Here is a 23,388-nt window from a genome sequence, read left to right on the forward strand (position 1 = left end):
GGATGAAAACGAGAGATGGTAAAAAGTAAATATGGAGAAGTGAGGTATGAGGGGTGTGGTTGTGGGGGGTGGGGGTGGGGAAGATATAGGGTGGTACAATGGACAGAGCAACTAGACCTGGAATCGGGAGGACCTGGGTTCAAATCTGATTTCAGACACTTCCTAGCTGTGTGACCCTGGTTAAATCACTTGACCCCAATAACCTAGACCTTGCTACTCTTCTATCTTAGAACTGATGCCAAGAAAGCAAGGGTTTTAAGAAGAAAAAAGTGGATATGCTAAGGTAAGGTTGTTATTCAATTGATTCAGTGACTCTTCATGACCCCATTTAGGATTTCCTGGCAAAGATTCTTGAGTGGCTAGCCATTGCCTTCTCTAGCCTACTCTTATAGATGAGGAAACTTGGGCAAACAGGGTTAAATGACTAGCTCAAGGTTACACAACTAGTATGTAAGGACAAATTTGAGCACAAGAGGATGAGTCTTCCTGACTCCAGGCCTTGCACTTTTATCTACTATGACCACCTACCTGCTCTAAGGTAGATTATAAATGATATAAAGAAATCAATAAAATATTAATGTCTATGTAGATATAAAGACTATTTATAAATGCATATATATTTATAGATATAGATATAATTATAGAATAATAAAGAAGGGTGAGTTATGGGGTTAGCAGTTAATTCAGAACTTTTTTAGTTTTTATTTTATATTTACAGATAAAAAACAGAGAAGTCACCAATCAGACAACCAATTAACATATTTAATAATCCATGACAGGAACTATTTAAGAAAAAAAAAGAGGTTAAGGAAGATAATAAAATAAGTGTTGGGTTTTAGCTTGAATTCTCTTAATCAATATCATTATTTTACTTTTAACATTTGATACTTAATGCATTTGAGACAAATAAGATGTCCAGGGCAATGCAACAAGACATGTATTCATGACATGAAAATAGTCTAGCACAGAGGTGTCAAACATGTTTAGCACTGACCAGATTAAAATTTAATTTGGCAAGATTATGCAAAATAAATTAAAATACATTAAAACATAGATAATATTAACTGTGGTTTTCTTATGTCAATGTATAGTCGGACGGGATTCTTAAATTTTTTTAAAATTCTTAACTTCCATCTTAGAATCAATACCATATCTTGGTTCCAAAGCAGAAGAACTGTAAAGGCTAAGCAATGGGAGGTAAGTAATTTGCCCTGGGTCACACACTTAGGAAATGTCTGAGGACAAATTTGCACCCAGGACCTTCCATCTCTAGGTCTGGTTCTCAATCCACTGAATCCCCTAACTGTCTACTTATGTGTGGCTTAATGTTCCCCCTTCTATCTGACTTGGACAAAGCTGTTCTAGGGTAATGAAAGAATCTAACTGACACTAGACTACTTTTTAGTAGAAAATGAAAGATTGGCTTTGATCAATCGGTATTTCTTAGGATTATATTACTATATTTATTATTATTTATTACTATTATTTCATATTTTCTCTAAGTCCCTTCTCCAAAAATTCCTACCCTGATGCCTGATTTTAGTACTGAGGCAAGCCTTAGTTATCTAACTTTATACCAAGATATAAAACTTCACAAGTCCTAGAAAACCTAAAAAGTGCTACTAACATAAGTCTACCAATATTTCTGTTACTTGAGAAGTGGACTAAATAAATTAGATTCACTACTCAAAGAGAGGCAAACAGATCACGGTACTTTTCTACCACTGCAACTCATGAAAACCTTCAAACTAAGCCATAATGGCACCGTGATCATTACCCCGATAAAATCTTTGATGATCCTCAATAAATAAAGCTTATTTGGGAGTTTTAAAAAAGCTACAACAAAATACACTTAACCAATAATCCAATGTTATCATCCACTAAATGACAAGGGAATAAAAAAATCAATAGTGAGATATCTCATTATCATTCATTTCAAAACACTCTTTCCTAGAATCAATTAGGGCCACAAACAGGGTGATAAATAAGGTTTATTCAAGGATGGGCAAATAAATTATTATAAAACCAACATTATGTTCTTTGCTCTAATACAAACCTTGAGAATGGCCAAATGTTAACTGATAATTCTTCAAGTATTTCCCATTAACAAATACTAATTGAGCACTGGGAAAGAATGCGTTCATATTCTAAGGATCTATATCTTGCTTTTCCCTCAAGTGAGGAAAGGGAAAAATTAGGAAGGAACAACACGTAAGCCATAAAATCTGATGTGGCCAGTTTTTTTTTCATCACCAGATAATCAACTGAAACAGTCTCCAGTTTCTTATATCCATATTCAGCAGGATGTCCATTTATTCAAAATGCATTTTGAAAGGCACTAAATTTGGAAATGGAATTTAAATAGATCTTGGATTCCAGTGATAAGGAGTCTTGATCTCTTTGAGGCAAGGTAATAGTAAGTTTTTCAATGGAACTTCACTTGGAAACTACATACATTTAGCTGGTCAACAAACATTAAGAATTTACCATGCCAGTACTGTTCTAAGCCCTGGGATACAAAGAAAGATAAGAGAATGTCCCTGTTCTCAAGGAGTTCTGAGTCTAAAAGAAGAGACATCATGCAAACAACTTTATACAAGATAAACTGAACATAATCTTAGAAAACAAAGTTAGGGAAGACTGAAAAAAGTCGGCCAAAGTCAAATTTAGAAATTCTCATTTTCCCCTAATAGCAAAGCACTTATTTCTATAATTTATTCCTACTTGCTAGAACTTATGACTCTTAATTCTGGTCCGGAAAGTACCAGAAAACAACTTCAGAAATTCTCTACAACACTGGAGTTTAAAGCAAAAGAAAGGATCTAGTAGGTTTTTTCCCCCTTTGCTATTAGAACAGTATTCAAAAAATTTTAAGAATGATTTCCTTTATGAGTAAAAGACAAAAGAAAACTTCATGTTTCATTTTAAAAGTTTCACCTGAGATCTCCATTAAAACCTTACTCTAGTATTTCACCATAGATGAAGAAGAGACCCTGGGGTCATGTGGGCACTGTCAGAAGGAGTTTAAAAAGGTTCTATCAAGCAGGAAAGGCCTCAAGCAAAGGTGAAAGCCAAGAGAACAGAGCCTGTAACTAAAATTCAGCTGAAAAAGATCTTTATAATTAATTTTTAAAATAGGATTACTTTTAGGAAAAAAATAAAAATTAAGCTGAGCGATGTTCAGAAAGGCTCATCATCAGAATGGTCAATGGGTGACTTTTTTTTTAAATTACAACTCTACTAAGATCATCTACTCAGTTATAAAAGGATAATTTAGATTCAACTCTTATTAGGTTTAATTCCTACTAATGAGTAGACCTGACTAATAGGACAAAAAAAGGAAAATGATAATGTTAGAGATCTGAATAAACTGGGAAACTATGACACTGTTGATGGAGCTGTGATCTGATACAACCATTCTGGTTGGAGCAATTTGGAACCACACTCAAAGAGCCATCAAACTTCTCCATACCCTTTGACCCAGCAACACTACTGCTAGTTCTATATCCCAAATAGATCAAAAACAGGGGAAAAGGACCTACTTATACAAAAATATTTCTAGTAGCTCTTTTTGTGGTGCCAACTGGAAACTGAAGGGATGTCCATCAACTGGAGAATGGCTGAATAAGCTGTTGTTTATGGTTTTAATGGAGTACTATTTGCTATAAGAAATGATGAACTAGATGATCACAAAAAAAATTCAAAGACTTTTATATGAAGTGATGAAAAATAAAGTGAGCAGGAATAGGAAAATACCGTACACACTAACTGCAATAATGTATGATGATCAACTGTGAACAACTATTATCAACAAGGAAAGATCTAGGATAACTCTCAAGGACTCATAAGGAAAAAAAAGGCAATCCATCACCATAAAAGGAACTGATGGAGTCAGAATGCAGATTCAAGTATACCATTCTTCACTTTATTTCCTCCATGAATTTTTTCCCTAGTATAAGGATGTGTCATTTTTTTGCAACAAGATGAACAGGAAAACATGTATAATAATACATGTACAACCAATATTATATTACCTGCTAACTTAGGGTGGGGGAGATTGGGAGGAGGGATAGAACATGGACTGCAAAATGTCAGAAAATGATTATTAAAGATTGTATCTACTTGTAATCTGAAACAATACCTCCCTATTTCCAGACAGTTAGTACCTTCTCCAATACCATACCATTATGATTTTCTTTAGTATTATAATTTCCATTTTATAGATAACACAACCAAGGCTCAGAATGGATTAAATGGCTGGACCAACAATCACCCAACTAGAAAGTGTTGGAGAGGAGAGATAAAACCTGTGCTGCTTATTCCAGATATCCTGATGCTATGATATCCTGCACATGCCATATATCTATGACTTCAAATAATCAGTACATTTCTGAAGAAGTTAGCTTGCCAAATGAGAGCTGGTTAAAACACTTCAACTAGAATTTGAAAAATGGACAAAGTATCATTTCCCTGTATACAAAGTACCCCAGATAGTCAAATACCTGTAAGACTGCATGGTATGTCCTATTCATAAATCCCAGCCAGGACTGTGGAAGAAGGATTGATCGGTGCCATTCAGATGGCTGGATATTCACCTAGGTCATGAATAAAAACATTAATTAGAAAGACATTTTGAATACAAAACTATTATCGTATCACCACTCTAATGTGATGTTATCTAACCTTTTAACTTCATGTACAGAAATCCTGAACATTACTTAAAAAAATCAATTTAGGGAAAACAACCAGCAACATAGATTCTTGAGAAATGTCTCAATTAAAACTGTGGATTTATTTAGGTAAGCATTTGGAACATTTTGAAGGGCACATTTTAATGTTAGTTAATTTATTTTTTTTTTAAGGAAGATGAATGCTGTAGAGGATAAAGGAGGATAGAAAGCTTGGCACTTACTAGCTATGTGACCTCGGCAAGTTAGCTAATCTCAGTGTCTTCAAAAGTAAAATGGGGAAAATAAAAACATCTATCTCCCAGGGATGTTGAGAGGAGCAAATGAGATGATATCAGTAAAACTGCTTAGCTTGGGAACAGGCACATTGTAGGTATTGAATAACACATGGTTTCCTTAATGGTTTCTTTGTGTCTCAGTTTCCCTATCTCTAATAATAGGACAACATTTTCACTACCCTTTTTTAACTGGATTGTAGAAAAGAAAGTACCTTACTGTCCTTAAAGTATGATCAATATATGAGTTATTACTGACTTATTTGGAGATCATTCATCAGAAGCTAAAGTAGGGATTCCCTTCATATAGGAGTTGAACTAAATGACCAATGAAGTTTGTCTAACACTTAAATTCTGTGAGATTGTTGGCCATAAAAATAATTTGGCCTCTAACAGAGAGGAATGAAGCAAGCCATACATTCTAAACTTTCTTTTTTATTTAATTTTATAACCATGAGGATCATTTTGCTAGTTTCTTTCTCTCACCCATTCTTTCCAATAGAATATAAGCTCCTCATGGATGAGGACCACTACCATTTTTTTCTCTTTACCCTGTAGCACAGAAGTTGGTCCTTAATAGATGCTTAATTAAATGTATGAAAAATATTTTGTTAAACATTTACTACATGCTAAACATTTTTTATGTATTAGGAATACAAATGACAAAGAGAGATAGTCTCAAAACTTGAAGAACTTAAATTCAAACAGGAGGGGTGTGAGAAGGGAACCTGTATTTTGATTTGATCAATCAGGGATTTAGACTTCCCTGCCATTTGTTTTGAATTTGAGTCAATGGGCAACCAGGGAATTGATCCCACAGGCATTGCCCCGCTGGGTGGGTCCAAGCTAATTGAGGAATTGTGATTGGTTGGGGGGTTGGGGGGGGGTGATGTAGGAGAGCTAGAGGGTGAAGGGAACAACATATAAAGTGAGCCCTGGCAGGAAACAGGGTGGAGGTTGTTTCTGAGGCTGAGACGTGGAGACAGACTCTGGGGTTTGTAAGCTAGGTAATTCGTTGCCTCCTTTCTATATTTCCCTCTCTTGTTATCTTTATCTTACTATAATAAAGCTATCAGAGCTATTAACAGTCTTGTGACTTATGGGTTAATTTCCATAAATAGTGACCACGAATTTTTTTTTTACTTTTAAAATTTAATCAAACTCATTCTAACCATTACAGGGGGAAGAGGAAGAACACTACTATATGGGAATAATAGTGAAGGAAAAGAGTGCCTGAGGAGTCCCCAGAATAGGAAGTTGAAGCACAGGGAAGTCAAATAATAGTCTTTCCATGAAAATGGACAGTACAGTAATTTTTAAAAAATTTTATTTAAAAAATTTTATTTAAAAAATTTTATATATATATATTTTATATATATTTTTTTTTAATTTAATTTTTCAGAGTGGTGGTGGTAGTGCAGATGAATTAAATGGCATGATAGTCTTGGCAGAAAAAAAGATTGTGCCTGTTCAGTCACTTAATAATTAAGGCAGTTTGGCCCAAGGTTAAAATTCTGAAATTGAGTTGACTAACCACCTCCTCCCCTCCAGCCTTCATCCCTCAGATTCCATCCTCCCTGCAACAGGATATGGGGACACCTCACTAAATGAAAATGAACCAGCTTTATCTGCAAACTCATGGGTCATATAATCACATTCTACTGTACAATGCGGCTATTTGTGTACACATCTTATTTGCCCTCTAAGATATCAAAAACTCCTACCCATTAAAGCTGATTCATTTGTTTGTTTAAATATTCTCATAGCTATTTGCTTAACTAATAAACATTCAAAATCGCCAAATCCTCAAGTTACTGTATATTACCAAACAAGAACCAATAAAATTATCTCACCTTAAGTTATTAGTAAAATTCTAAGGGGAAAAAATGGGTTTAAATGGTCCAGGTCTGGCTCTTCCGCTTTCTGTGTGATACTAGTCAAGTCACTAATCTGAAAAATGAGGGTATGGAATGAGACAGACAGGTCTAAAGTTCCTTCTAGATCCACTATTCCATGAAGGTCTGGATCTGGTTAGTTAGAAAAAAAGGTTGTCTAGACTTTTCAGCAATCTCTCCTAATTCTTCAGTTCAGAGTAAATCCTTTTAGATATATTTTAAAGACATCAGATACTAGTTTTTGACCACCCTATTTAATTTCAGTTAAATCAAATCTTGAGTGTTTTCTCAACTTATAAGATTATTGATGGGTTTATGTGCTGTCTATGATCTAATAAATATTTTTTCCTTTGCCTCTTTATTATTATATTTTGTTTAAAAACTTCTTTTCCATGACTAGATGGAAGATAATTGGCAACAGTGCAGAATAAACAATTAGAGAAAATGTTGAATAATGGGAAGAAGCATATCTATGTTTATTATTATACATTTCCCCTAGAAAACATTGTCAGAAATATAGTTTAGTAATTTTAGGTACTCCCTAATTACTATGTGATGTGCGAGTTGCTATGGTAACTGGGTTTTTTCTTTTATTAAACAGGAGAGTAAATGGTTGTTTAAAACATGATTGAATTGTTAGCTTGCAAGCTAATGCTAACCCTAGAGAGATGGCCCAATGTGGCATTTAAACAAATGGTCAAAAATGCATCAGCATAAAAATGGGTGCCATTTCATGTCAGAATGATGTTCTCTTCATTATCCCACTGGTGCACCTACCACATTCTCACTTCCCTGAGAACAAGAATAGAGAAAATGGTTTTGAAAATAAATTAAGTAGCAAAAAGTTTAAAATTTGGCATTATTTCAAGCTGAGGAGCAGAAATATCAAGTGTGTTTAATGCTGTAGGCATGCTGGTTTCTTTTCTAGGGATGGAAAGCAGGAGATCTCAGAACCAAATGTGGCATCTCATAATATTTTTTAATACCGTGTCTGTGGCACAGCTGAAGGCAAGTACTTTCACTCTTTGGATAATAATATGTACATCAAGGGAGCATTAACATGCCGTGTTTTATGAGCTGTGTTCTTAACATTAATGGGAAATGCTTTGCTTACCTGTGAATTTTTATTTCATTGTTAACCTCTGATTTCCTCCCCCTACCCCCACCTGCTTTATATTTGCTGTCTTAACTACATGATTCTCATTTCTGGAAGTCTGCTTTTGTTGTTTGTCTTCTGCATCAAAGAACCTTTATAAAAGTTTCACTTTATGGGATTTTTTTACACTAGTGATATTAGATAAAACTTGATAATTTCTTTATAAATGGCATGAGTGAAATGAGAACATATATAACAGTTAAAAATAAAAAACCATTCAGGGCAAATATCCTGACAGGACATTATTAAATCTGATAATCATGCAAACCCTAAAGGTTAATCATCTATCAATGAGATAGAGTAAACTTTTTCATCCCTTCCCCCTACAGATTTCTGCTAGAGAATCACTGCTCCCAAGTAATATATTTCATATTGAACTGTTATTCAGGCACATCTAATTAGAACTTGGAGTTCTACATTTTCTGAATAGCTTAAGTATAGTTATAGGATTTGCAAAAGATAAAGGTTTTTAATACCAGCTTTCATTCTGACATGTAACCTAACAGCTGTTCTACAAACTATCTCTTGACTAATACATTCAGAAATGTTCTTTATAAGTGGTTTTTTTTTTAATCTAAGAATTTTTAAGTACTTTAGAGGTGCTTGGCATTTAGCAAGATGTGAGAAAGACAAAGTTAAATGAGAAAATTAGGAGAGACAAATTGGTACAAGGAAACATACAGAGTTGACAAAGAATAGCTTTTGAGGGGAAGAAATCAGCAGTAAAAAACTTAGCATTTGTAAAATGCTGCCTGCAAGAAGTAGCTCTTGAGTATTAAAGGAAGCCAGGGATTCTGAGAGCAGAGGCTAGAAGGGAGAACATTTGAGGCATGAAAGACAGCACAAAGACAGGAGATGGTTGGGAGTGAGGAACAGGAAGGGGTGGGAAGCAATCTAACACAATTGAGGGGTACAAAATTTTAAAAGACTGGAAAAGTCTTCTCAAAGGGTCGGGTTGTAAGAAGCTTTAAAATCCAAAGAGAAAACCAACTGAGAAATGATCAAAGGATATGAATGGGCAGTTGTCAGAAAAAAGAAATCAAGGCTATTAACACCCACTGAAAAAAATGCTCAATGACTACCAATTAAAGAAATGCAAATTAAAACAACTCTGAGGTACCACCTTGAATCTATCTAACATGACAGAAAAGAACAATGCTGGAGAGAATGTAGGAAAACTGAGACACTAGAAGTTGTGAACCATGTTGTGTGACCATGCTGTAAAACAATTTGTAACTCCCCTCAAAAGACTATTAAACTGTGCATATCTTGGCAACCCAGGAACACCTTTACTAGGTGTATATCCCAAAGAGATCAAAGAAAAAGGGGAAAGGACCTATATGTATAAAAATATTTATAGATACTTTTTTTTGTGGTGGCAAAGAATCAGAAACTGAGGAGCTATCTATCATTTGAGGAATGGCTAAAGAAGTTGTGGTATATGATTGAGATGGAATATTGTTGTGTTTTAAGAAATGAGTTGCAAAATGGTTTCAGAAAAACCTAGGAAATCTTGTATAAACTGATGCAAAGTGAAGTGAGCAGAATAAGGAGATTATTATACACAGTAATAGCAATATTAGAAGGATGATCAGCTGTGAAAAACTAACCTACTCTACTCTGTTCAATAAAGTGATCAAAGATCATGATAAAAATTGCTATCCCCTCTCCAGAGAGAGAACTGAAGAATTCTGAATGCAGTATGAAACATACTTTTTTCCTTTATTTTTTTTAAGTATGGCTAATATAGAAATATATTTTGTATGAGAGGGAAAAAAAGAAAGAAAAACAAACAGGAGTTTACATAAAAACTTACAGGTAATAGGAAGACTTTGAGGTTGATTAAGTAGAAGACAAGGCTTTAGGAAAGTCCCTTTTGCAATTGCCAAGAGGACAGACTAGCTCTAAGGGAAGTTTCAGGCAGAAATGTCAACTAGGAGACAATTGAAGTAAACTAGGCAGGAGATGATAAAGAGATAAACAACAATGATAACTGACTGGGGAAAAGAAGATGTGGTTAAAAGATGCTATGGAGATAAGATTGGCCCCTGTGACAGTGGCAGTGAGGAATCAAGAATAACACTAAGGATAAATGGATAATCAATGTCAGTCTTGCTTTTTCTCCTCTCTCTACTTTTCCCAATTTAATTGCAGGTCTTTTAGACATGGCCTCGTTTTACTTTTTTGAGAAGATACGTGTGAAGGGGAGCATACCCTAGGGTGAGCAAGGTGCCTGGCACATAAGGGGGAAGAGGGAAAAAAAGAATTTATGAAGCCTTTTTCAAATATTTCATTGGTAATGAGCACGTAGTAAACATAGTAACATTAAGAGTTTACTAAATCATTGCAAATAGTTAACCAAAAATATGTACATATAGATTATGGCTTTCCTGTTTCTATTGATCAGTTCATTCTCTGGAGTGAGACCTTCACAAGATGTTCTTCAAACACTGGTTCTGCAGCTGTCTAGAATGTCTCCTGGTTCGGTTTCCCTTTTCATGATTTCATGTAGGTCTATCCACGGTTTTTAAAAACTTAACCTGCTCCGCATTTCTCATGGCCCAGCAGCATATCATTACAATCATAAGCCACAACTCATTTAGCCATTTCCCAATTGATAAATATCCTTTGTCACTTTATTTATACAGCTGTCTGACCCATTCCTGGCTCTACGCATGGCTTTGGAGAGTTGAATGAGTGAGCTAGGAGACAACTGTCAGGCGGCCGTAAACATGTAGCAATTCTAACCCCTATTATCCAGGACACCAGAGCTGAGATGGCCTGGCTGACGGGTTCCGGAGAGGCGGTGAGGACAGACTCTCTGGGGAGCAGCTACGTGGCTCAGTGGACTGAGGGCCGGCGTGGAGATGGGAGGTCCTTACATTCAATCTGGCCTCAGACACTTCTTAGCTGTGTGACCCTGCGAGTCTCTGTTGGCCCAGGCCTTACTCTTCTTTTGTCTTGTAACCAATAGAGAGTATTGATTCTAAGATGGAAGTTGAGTTTGTTTGTTTTTTTTAATAGCCTTTCAAGTTGGTCTCTGACTCAAAGCCTCTCTCACTTCAGTCATTCTCCAGTTGTCAAACTCAGCCAGTGATCTGATCCCATCACCTCTCCATTCAGTCACCTCAGGTGGCTCTCTCTCCTCTCTAGGATCAAAAGTATCATGCTCTATTTGGCATACAAAGCTCTAGAACAGTGATGGCCAACCCCTTAGAGACAGAGTGCCAGATCCCACCCCTACTCCACCCACCCAGATGACGAGGGTCCTGTGAGGACAGGAGGAAGAGAGTGGCCCAAGCCCTCTGCTCCCCTCTAGCTCTGTGCCAGGTTGTGAGCTCTGCCCTCCTCAAACATACCTCCTCTCCAACCTCACCACGGGAATTATCTTCAACACAGACTCAACAGGTTGCAGTCTGCACTTCACACTTGCACAGCATGTGACACTCCCCCACTCTCACCTTACCCCAGACAGGGGAGGGAGGAAGCGCTCCCATTGGATGTTGGGCAGAGGCGGGTCATGTAGGAAATGTCCTCAGGAGCATAGAGGAGGGGAACAGCTCTGTTGAGAGTCCCTCTGCCTTTCTAGTAATAAACTCTGGCAGGTAACTGCAGGGGTGCCCACAGAGAGGGCTCTGTGTGCCCCTTTGACATGTGTGCCATAGTTTCACCACCACTGCTCTGTTCTCCTCCTACCTTTCCAATATTCTTATATCTTGTTTCCCTTCACATATTTTATGCATTCTAGTAACCTCTTTGCTGTTCCCCACCCAAGACATGCTCCATCTCTTGACTCTCACCATTTTCCCTGCAGTCCCCATACCTGGAACATTCTCCTTCCTCATCTTCACCTCTTGCTGTCTTCAGCTTCCTTCAAGTCCTGGCAAGAACCCTACATTTTATAAGAAGCTTTTCCAAACCCTTCTTAATGCTAGCAGCTTCCCACCATTGATTATCTTCACTTTGTCTTGACTATATCTGTTAGTATATCCTTGTTTGCATGTTCCAATTCGGTGGAAGCTCACTGAGAGCAGAGACTTTCTTTACTCTCTCTTGCTTTTCTCTGGATTCCCCCAGTGCATAGTAAAGTGCCTGGGACATAGTTGGAAAATAATAAATACATATTGACTAAATACTTTTGACTAACATCATGTGTCAACTTCATGCCTTTGATCAGAAATATTACCACTACCTGGACAGCCTTCTCTCAATCACTGTATTCTTTGTACTTTGCATACACACTGCTAAGCAGTTTTTGACATATTCTATTAATAAATGATTGACTGATTAAGGTTGACACCTATTCAAATTCTACTTGCCTGCTCAAGCCTTAACTTCCTCTAAAATGTTTTCCCTGATGATTCCCCCTCCCCTCAGGATCTTTCCCTTTCCTCCAGTACTGGGATACATCTATATTATTTCTTAATTACATACTATCTCATGTTGTTTTCATAATTGCCTCCTCTGAGTATGCTCTTCTTTGAAATAAGGAATATTAATGGCATTACAAATTCAACAGGTCTAAAACAAGATACCTTTTCCACAGAAATCCACTCCTGCTCCAAATTTCATTATTTCTATAGATGAAAGGAAGGGAATGAAAAATTTAAAAAAAAAAGGAAAAAAGGGGAGGAAAGGGGGAAAAGGGGAAGGGGAAGAGGAATGGGAAAAGGAAGGGGAAAGAGAAAGGAAAGAGCCTTACTATGCCAATTTGAGGATATGCTGACCAGCTGGACATTTTTCCCCCCTAATTCATACAATTTTACCTCACCTGCTATAAGGAAGTTCTTTAATCTTCTCCAGCTCCTCCTCCCTTCCCCTCCCTGGATAAAGCAATGAAACTTGAAAGAAAATGGTTTGAATCAAAGATCTGCTTAATTTAAACCCATGTTCCTGGCAGGGTGAGGAAAAATGACTGGCAAGGGAAGAGGGCTGAATTATAGCTCCTGTTAAACTGGTAACAATTAGAATTATATTAAAGGTAATTCAATTCAACTAACATATATTAAACACCTATTAAAAGTAGATATTATATTAGGCCATACAAAGACAAGAATTTATATTCCCAGACCCCCAAGGTGCTTATTTTCTGTTGAGCAGGATTAAAAGGAGCTTCCAGTGAAAGGTGGTAACAGAGCTGTCCTTTAAAGAAAGCCAGAGATTCTGAAAAGCAGAGATGAGAAAGGCCTGTCTTGCAGAAAGGGAGAATGGTTACTTATCTCCCCGGCCTCAGTCTCCTCATCTGTAAAATGTAAGAATTAAAGAAGATGATTTCTGAGATCCCTTCAAGTCCTAAATGGAAAACTTTATGATGTGTGCAAAGGCACTGGAACATCCTGTACACTGTGATAATAGGCTATTTTGATCAGAACAAAGAATTTGAAAAATTTTAAATAAGACTGGGAAGGTAGGAAGAAGTTTTTTTGTTTTTGTTTTTAATTTTTAATTTTAAACACACACGTGTCGTGTGTGTTTGTGTGTGTGTGTGCGTGTGTGTGTAGACTTCTTGCTATTATACATATAATAGGAAGAAGTTTTGTGGTAATTGCAACAAAATAGTGACATCTGGGGTTAGAATGAAAGGTTAAAGCATAGACATTCTGTGTGTGTATGTATCTTAAAAGCATATATATATATATAACCATCATAGTGTCAAAACTTTTTTTTTTACCCTACCTTCTGTCTTAGAATCAATATTGTGTATTGGTTCCAAGGCAGAAGAGTGGTATGGGGTAGGCAATAGGAGTAGAGTTAAATGACTTGCCCAGTGTCACATGGCTAGGAAGTGTCTGAGGGTAGATTTGAATCCAGGATCTCTGATCTCTAAGCATTTATCTCAATCCACTGAGCTACCAAGCTGCCCCCCCCCCAACATTTAAATAGAAAGCACTTTGCTCCCCCACCCCACCCCACCAATTCAAGTTGATCTCAGATGTAACTCATGGGTTCTACTGTCTATATAAATGAACTGAAGTCTCTCTAGCTAGCCCTAATCTTTCTCCAGAGCTCCAAGCCAAAATCACCAGTCCTCCATTTGACACCCCAAGTATTGTTGCTCTGAACACTCATATAGAAGAAGAAATTCAATTAGATAAAAGAGATTGTAAGGATTAAAATTTAGGAATACGGGGAGACTGAGGCTGGTAGAAATTAGTTTCTCTCTGCAAGGAGTATTATATTTTTTAGAGGTTTATTAAAGGTTAAAGATTAAGAATATACAAGTAAGAAACATGTGCCTAGGCCAGAGGCCTAGACAAAATAACCTCACATCATGGAAGAGATGCCTCTGCTCCAAAAATGGAAGTCGAAAAAGGCCAAGCCCTTCAAAAGCCTTTGCTTAAATATCTTCTCGATCTCGGCCCAGGTGAGATTACAAGGCATTCTGGGGAAGTGGAGCAAAGGCTCATGGGGATTGTAGTCCTGTATTCGAGTCTATTTTTTACAAGATTAAAGAGAAAATTTTTGGAAGAGTGGAACAAAATACAAAGAAAGGGAAAGGAACAGATCTGGCAACAATCTGTAATACACAAAACTAAAAATTATTAGGACATTAAAACTGAAAAAGCAAAGAACATGAAAGATTATATCCAAGCAACAGTGAATTGCAACATGTCTCAGCACAAGAGAAAAGTAAGCTGAAAGGAAAGAATATACTTTAGAAACAGAAAGTATAGAACAAATACCAAAACCAAAAACAGAACCATATGAGAAACAAATACTAGAGCGTTCTAATAATTCTAAACAAACTGAAAATGAATTAATTGAAGCACATGAGCAAACAACAGAAGGATTCAATTGGGAGGAAAATGCAATAACAGAGAACATTCAAATTAGCAAACTTCCTGGAGACAATGACACTGAAAGCAGGGATGATATTACAAAAGGACATATCAATGACATTATAGAAAAGTCAAACTTAAATCCTTATGCCAAAGAATTCCAACCAATAGTAACTACACAAGAAAAAGCAAACACAAACATTATTACACCATCCTTAAGTCTCCATGCTAATGAAATTCTATTGCAGACTGATGATGGGTTGTAAATGTTCAAAGCAACAAGAGAAATCTGTAGCTAAAGAACAAAACTGGGATATGAACAAAATAGAAATACATGCACCTATGGTCCAAGTATGCCAACAAAATGAGAACACAGAAGCAAGGGTCATGATAAAAGTGAGTAATGAAATCTACCCAGTTCTTATTGATACAGGGGCAACTAAATCTGTTTTTAAAGCATTTCCTGAAGACAGCGAAATCACAAGTTTAAGTACAAATAATGGGGGCTACAGGGAAAAAACAGAGATTACCAAAACTAAAATCAAAAATGGTAACTCTAAGACCCCTAACAATAGAACACACATTCTTGTTAATCCCAAAATGCCCAATCAACCTTTTTGGGAAAGATTTTTTTGTGTAAAATTGGAGCAACCATTCAATGTGATAAACTGGGGAAAATCTTTCGACATCTACCCAAAAATTCTTTAAAACATTATCCATTGCCGTTCATGGGGCAAGTGGATGATGAACAAGTTCAGAAATAAGGTACAATATTTTAAATACCAAATGATATACCAGAAGGACTTCGGGCTACATAGTCTACAGATGTAGGGATTATAAAGTCAGCAACACTAGTAAAAGTAGAAGTTAAAGAAGGGACTCTTCTGGCCCTATGACTGGAAAGAGCCTCTCTCCCTGTCTCTGGATAGAAGTACCTCTGTTCCTGAATTTCCCAACTGTGTGCTCTACCTGGATTCCTGTGATCTTGTCATAGGACAAAAGGACTTAAGGAAAGCAGTTTGAACTGTAAGGCCGGTCTTCAGGGGCGTCAGCCCAAAGAGACATGCCCAACCAGCTCTGAAACTCAGAACATTTCTTCTTCTTGCTGTCTACTGCTAAGACTTTGAACTTAAGAAAACTAGCACAGATTAGCAGAGACAGGAATAAAAGAAACACTCCACCAGCCTGTGAGGTCTGGCCTCAGCTCAAAAGCTGGGAGAGACTCAAACCCAAGCTAGGGACATCCCAATCCCCTCTTCCTTGATACCTTCCCAATCAAAACTTGTTATTAAAATTTATCTTTATTAAAATAACCACAGTCAGATAAGAGGGCTATCATTTCAGGTGGCATAGAGGGAACTGAACCTCAGGACAGCCATTCAACTATAGTATAGTGGTAGTCTCTCGGTGATCGAGAATGACTATTGTCTTTGTGCAGTTTCATCTACAGTGTACCCTCATGTGGCTTTGGAGTCCAAAGGCTGAGGCGCAGAGTTTGTGGCACACGGGGCCTGGGACGCCAGTTGTTACGGGAGGTGCGGTTGTGGCCTGGTGTAGGCGCAGCGGCAAGACGTCGACATCACTCATCTTCAAAGGTGGCGGCGGCATGGTTAATGTGGGTTCGCCAGCTGCTTCTGACAGAGGCAGCAAGTTCTAGTTGCTTTGGTGTCATGCCAGCCCACTTCAAGTTTGACTTTAGCTGATCCTTGAATCTTTTCTTTGGTCGGCCTTGTTTCCTGAGTCCAGCTGACAGTTCACCATAGAATACCTGTCTTGGTATTCGCTGTGGGTCCATGCGGATGACGTGTCCAGACCATCGTAGCTGGGTTTGGAGGACCAGGACTTCGATGCTGGTGGAGTTGGCTCTGTCGAGGACTTCCTGGTGGGTGATTCGGTCCTGCCATCGGATCCTCATGATTGACTGGAGGGAGCTTTGGTGGAATTGCTCCAGCTGCTTCATGTGCTTCCGGTACAGTGTCCATGTCTCACACCGTACAGGAGCGAGCTGAGGACCACTGCGTTGTACACTTTGAGCTTCGTCGCAGTGCTTACACCGCTGTGCTGGAGGACTTTGCAGCGCAGCCGCCCAAGTGCCTGGCTGGTCTTTTGGATCCTGGCATTCATCTCATGGTCTAGGGACCCGTCGACTATAAACGGTCCTTATTGGACCCATGCTGGTTGACCTTGGTCTCAGGGAGGCTTGTTCCTCAGGAGGGTTCTTGCTTACCTGCTCTGGGGTATCTTCCACATCAATCCAATAGAGAAGACATCCCCTTAGGCCATCATAAGTGGCCTATTTCTTGGGAACCCCGTTTTTTCAAAAATAGCCTCTCTGTAGGAGGCATCTCTCTCCTTTTACCTCAAAGGCAGCCATATTCTCTGTCTCCCTTCAATTCCTCCATTCCCTGTTACAAAATCTTCAGTATTCCCTGTTCTTCAATCCCCAATACATTTTCCCTATAAATATTACAGTATCTGAGACTCAACATTTCCAAAACAGAATTCCATTTCTACTCCCAACTCCCTTATTTATGTTGAGGCTACCATCATTATTCTAGTATCTCATTTTCATAATCCACATTATCTGCAACTCCTCACTCCTAAATCATACAAGCTATCAGGTTTTATTGATGTCCCTTTATTAGGGAGATGAGAATAAGAAATAAGAAAGTGGGGCCTCCAAAACAGAGTGAGATGAGAGAAGACAGACAGACGTGGCTGACACCATAAGTCAGGGAGATAGATAAGAATAAAGGACACCAGTGGTAAATTTTAATTATCTGTTTTAATCCAAAACAGGGCTGGAAAATTTTTCATCTGGAATTTAAATCTCAAACTCTTTTTCAACAACCTTAACTCAGATATAAGATAAGGTGCAAAAGAGGGAAAAGAGGTGATCCTAGTTGTGACTTCCATTAGGACTTTCTATACTTCATTTGAACAACCTAAATGTGATTTAAAAAAAATGAAAACAAGTGTTTTAGAAATTCATCTTAGTATGTACACATTTACTTTCTGGATATATCACTTACCATCAAATGCTTACTTAGAAAGGTGGGGAAAAAAAGAAGGAAACAAATACCTTTCTTGAAAAAAAAGGAAGAAAACAGTTCAAAGTAGCTACTAATATGTACAAAGAATAATGTCCAAACAGCACCACTTGCATATGGAGAGGCACAGTCTTATTAATAAATGTTCAGTATCCTTCAAAAATAGTCAAAGAAAGCAGAGGCTGAATATTTTACAATGGTAACGTTGATGTGTTTAGGTTTTTACAAGGCTATTAACATAGATTAAGTCCAAATCTATAAATTCAAGATTTATAATGAGATATATATGATTTATATATGAGATAATTCTAGAACAAAACCACTAAGACTTCCTATGAACCCAGAGAGAGACAGGATTAAGGAGATGAACCAGTAGTAGAATAGTGCAATTTTGCTCTAATCTTCCCTAGGCACAACCTTTATCACAAACCTACCCTCTAAGGAAATACCCTAACCTGTGTGCTCCTCTGGTATCCTAGCAATATCAAAAGAAAGGAATTAAGTTCCTAGAATATTGGGGTAGGCCTTCTATGGCAAATTTATGAGAAGACATAAGCTAAAGGAATTTACAAATCAAAGAAATAACTGATCATTAAGTATTTTTGAAATTTTCTATCATTTTATTTTTCTATATGCTGAATAATTCTATTTATAAATTTTAAAAATACTTCCATTGAAAAATATCTACTTTCTAAGAATCTCCTGGTTCAATTCATCCATGCCTACAATTTGTAATGATCAGACTTCCTATTGTAATAATAAAAATTGGGTGGCCAAATGTAATAATTAAAAAGCTGGTTTGACAAAAATAGTAATGGATAAAAAAAAGAATTGTTGTGTTTGCTGTTCATAATAATTAAAAAATTAAACTGAGTCTGTTAGTAGCTTTATTACAGCAAAATAGTAATAGTAAAAGAGGAAAATGTAGGAAGGAGGTAGAAAATATCACCTAGATAAATTAACTATGCCTGGATCTGAGTGCCTCACCAAAGACAGGAGAAGAGTCAGAAAGGCCACTGTTTCCAGCCAGAGTCTCCTCAACCCAAGTTGAACTCCTTGAGCCTCCAACACAGAAGTCCAAGGCAGAAGACTCCCTCCATTGCAGAAGACACCAACACAGAAGACCTCCTTCAGCAAGAGCCACCAAGGTAGCAGAAGTGAATCAGAATGCCCTCAGCTAGCTTTTATAAGCAGTTTTCTCTGTCACTTCCTGTCTCTTTGGTTTCTCCTTCCTTTCAATGTGGGCAGATCTATCACATCCCAGGAACAAATCAAAGTTTCCCAATTTGCCTGGGGGGGGGAAGATGGGGAGCAAAGTGGGCTGGCAGGACATTGCTTGGGGTCTTTTAGGTAAGTGTTAATGGTAAGTAAGTGTTAACTCTCTTTGTTACTGACTTACTAAGTGTTAAGTAGGGGAACTTCAAGTTCCTGATTAACTTAAAATAGACAAAGGAAATAAAAAAAAATTCCCTTTCACACTATGTACTAAGTTCAATTATCCTTATTTTAACTGTTGTTGTTAAGAATCACAACAAACATTCTGAGGTTGGTGATCTACAAGTATTATTAAAACATTATGAAGGACTAGAAATCGTTAAGCTACGTACCATTTTTGACTTTAAGTAAAGAGGGTTCTGTCCTCCTATCAAGATTTCAGACACCCATCCAATCTAACAAATATTTAGGACACTCACTCATTTAAGCTAACACTTTCTAAGTGTCTACCATGACCAAAACAGCAGTAGGTACTAGGATAAAAAGAAATGAGGTGATAATGCCTACCTTTATAAAGTTTATAATCTTAGATATGAACAAAGAATTATTATGCAAGTTAGAGTGTGGTTGAATACATAGGAGGGGTCAAATAGAGTGCCATGAAAGGTTTCCTAAAGGAGAGAACATTAGGAGTTGGATCCAGTGGGAGGACTATGTTTCAAATACTGACTTTTTCACTTTACCAGTGTAGCCTAAGGGGGAAGACACTGTTATACTCCAGGGCTGTTTTCTTATTTGCAAAAATAAGGTGGTTGGATTAGATGACTTTTAAGGACCATTCCAGCTATAACTAAAATTCTATGAAAGAGGGTAGTATAGGAGCAATCAACCAATCATTAAACATTGATGAAGCACCTATGATATGCCAAGTACTGCCCTAAGCATTTGGAAATACAAAATGAATCTACAGATAATCCGCACCCTCCCTTTACAGTCTAGTGAGTTTGAGACAATATGTAAATAAATACATATAAAGCAAAGGACATACAAGAGGAATAGGTAACAATTAACAGAGAGAAGGCAATGAAAATAAGAGGGTTTGTGGAAGAATGTCTATAGAAGGAGATTTTGGATGAGACTTGAAAGAGGGATGACAATTAGTCTGTGAAGGGTGGCCTTTTGCTAAGTTAATAAACATTTATTAAGTGCTTAGCTCACACTGTGCTAAGGACTGAGAATACAGAGGAACATAAAAGACAGTGGCTGCTCCTAAGGAACTCACAATCTAATGGTGGAGACAACACTTAAACAACAATGTAGAAAGCAGATACAAAGAGGATAAATAGAAAATAATCAGTAGACGGAAGGCACTAGAAGTAAGAGAGATCAAAAGCTTCCTGTACAAAGGATAGGGTTTTATTTGAGACTTGAAAGAAGCCAGGGAAGCCAGGAGGTGGAAATGAGGTGGGAGATTCATTCCAGGAGAGGGAGAAAACAAAGATAATGTTCAAAAATAGAAGATGAAGTGTCTAATTGAAGAAAGAGCAAGAAGGGCAGCATCACTGGATTACAAAATACATTGTGAGGGCAAGGAAAGGGATAGGTGTAAGAAGACTAGAAAGAAGAAGGCTCTTAATGTGAAACTGAACATTAAAAGACTATATTTTATTTGGTAGGTAAAAAGGAATCTCTGAAAGTATTTTGAGTGGAACATGAGTGTAATAATAATATTTAAATGATAGCTAACATGTATGTAGTACTTTGATGTTTATATAGTCCTTTATAAAATAAAGTCTTTTATGTGAGTCCCAAAGCAATTGTGTACTTTTGGGTATCAGACTAGAGGTTTTATTATCCTTTTTTCTTAGGTCAGGAATATCAAAGTCAGGGGTGAAATTACTTGGCCAAGTACATACAACTGGTGATTCAAACCCAAATGTCTTCCACCTCTAGGTCAAGTGTCTTTTTAGAAACCACACTGCTGGATGTTGTTAAGAATAAAGGATGAGACTCTTATAATCAGAGAGATTCAAATCAAAACAACTCTGAGGTATCACCTCACACCTAGCAGATTGGCCAACATGACAGCAAAGGAAAGTAATGAATGCTGGAGGGGATGTGGCAAAGTCATTGCTGGTGGAGCTGGGAATTGATCCAACCATTCTGGAGGGCAATTTGGAACTATGCCCAAAGGGCACTAAAAGACTGCCTGCCCTTTGATCCAGCCATGGCACTGCTGGGTTCGTGCCCCAAAGAGATAATAAGGAAAAAGACTTGTACAAGAATATTCATAGCTGCGCTCTTTGTGGTGGCCAAATATTGGAAAATGAGGGGATGCCCATCAATTGGGGAATGGCTGAGCAAATTGTGGTATCTGTTGGTGATGGAATACTATTGTGCTAAGAGGAATAATGAACTGGAGGAATTCCATGGGAACTGGAACAACCTCCAGGAAGTGATGCAGAGCGAAAGGAGCAGAACCAGGAGAACATTGTACACAGAGACGGATACACTGTGGTACAATCAAATGTAATGGACTTCTCCATTAGTGGCAATGCAGTGATCCTGAACAACTTGGAGGGATCTAAGAGAAAAACCACTATCCACATTCAGAGGAAAAACTGTGGGAGTAAAAACACCAAAGAAAAACAACTGCTTGACTACATGGGTTGAGGGGATATGGCTGGGGATGTTGACTCTAAATGATCATCCTAGAGCAAACACCGACAACATGGAAATGGGTTCGGATCAAGGACACATGTAATACCCAATGAAATTGCATGTAGGCTATGGGAGGTGGCAGGAGGGGAGGGAGGAATAGAAAATGATTTTTGAAGCCAAGGAATAATGTTTGAAATTGACCAAATAAAAAAATAATGTTAAAAAAAAGAATAAAGGATGAGAATCATGCACGTATGCAAACCAGACAAGAAACTATTACAAATGCTCACAGAAGAGGAAGGTAGGGTGATAGAATGAGAAAGAAAACACGGTAAATTGAAATACATGAGGCTGGCCTTTCACAGAATCCTTCCTTAGCTACAAGTATAGGGCACAATTCAAGTTTCAGGAATGGTAGGGCTAAACGGAAGCCAAAAAATTACAGCCCAAAGCCCCCATATTGCAGGTGAGGAAGCTTAGATCCAAGAGAAGAAATGAGTCATCCCTGGTCATTGAGGCAGGAGTTGCAAAGACAAGATTCAAGAACGCATCTTCTAAACCAGGGGTCCCCAAACTACGGCCTGCGGGCCACCTGTGCCCCCCTGAGGCCATGTATCCGGCCCCCAGCGCACTTCAGGAAGGGGCACCTCTTTCCTTGGCGGTCAGTGAGAGGAGCTGTATGTGGCGGCACCATCACTCACATACAGGACTCCTTCTGGGGACATCATCCTTGTGTGGTGCCTTAGAGTGAGGCACCAAGCAATGGAAGACATCAGCATGGTGAGGGGCGATCTGGGGGAGGGGATTCCACACTGTGTAGACTGCTGCCAGGTCAGGGTTATGTTTTTATAGTCCAGTCCTCCAACTTTGGGACAGTGAACTGCCCCCTGTGAAAAAAGATGGGGGACCCTTGTTCTAAACCTTCTGGCTCCAAGCCCAGAGCCAAGTCAATCCACAGACCAAATAAATATGAAATGATGAAGCCTAGGAACACATACCCCCAAAACACATGGGGAGCACTTACCTCATGAATAAGAGCCACTAAGATCTGCTGGAAGCTCCTCCCTCTACTGGCCAAGAATCGATTGATGGGTTTGCCATCTTTACCCATGTGGATTGGAAGATCGTAGCAAAGCAACATACCAGCTACGTAAAGGGGAGAGGGAAAGAATCATGAATACAATAAAACCTCACTCATTCATACATAGTCAAACAGGATGGAGATAAAGATGTCCTTTGGGTCAGGAAAAAGTTTAAATGAATATGAATCATTATAACTACCATCATGATTATTGTCTTGGCTTTTTAGAGCCTTTGCTTCTTACTTCTATGATTTCAATTAACTTCTAGATACATGAAGCAATTCATAAATGAGTGGAGAACCTCTATGATTTAGGCTAGCTCCTAACATCATTTTTATCTCTCATGGGATTGGGCTATACAAAAACTCTCTCTGAGACAAAATGAAGACCATTAATAAGAGTACAGGGGAAAAAGTACTTTCAATGAATATAAAGGCATAGATAATTAAAACCAGGAAATTACCCCAAAATCCTTTAGTTTGGCGCTTAAACTAAGATTTAACACATTCACACTTAAAAATCCTGCTTCCCTCCCCTCAATCGCTCTCTCTGTCCATTTCTCTCCCTACCTCCCTCTCCTACACCCA

At 37.9% G+C, this 23,388-nt stretch overlaps 1 protein-coding gene across 1 annotated transcript in view; it reads right to left on the reverse strand.

Annotated features, from left to right (window-relative positions):
* FOCAD (focadhesin) overlaps positions 1 to 23,388 on the reverse strand; it is a 384,441-nt gene that overhangs the window by 100,210 nt on the left and 260,843 nt on the right. The window contains 2 exon segments of the mRNA XM_007498068.3: positions 4,503 to 4,595; positions 22,744 to 22,865. Coding sequence (XP_007498130.2) covers positions 4,503 to 4,595; positions 22,744 to 22,865 — 215 coding nt within the window.

Source organism: Monodelphis domestica, chromosome 7 (assembly GCF_027887165.1).
Source record: "Monodelphis domestica isolate mMonDom1 chromosome 7, mMonDom1.pri, whole genome shotgun sequence".
Classification (NCBI taxonomy): Eukaryota; Metazoa; Chordata; class Mammalia; order Didelphimorphia; family Didelphidae; genus Monodelphis; species Monodelphis domestica.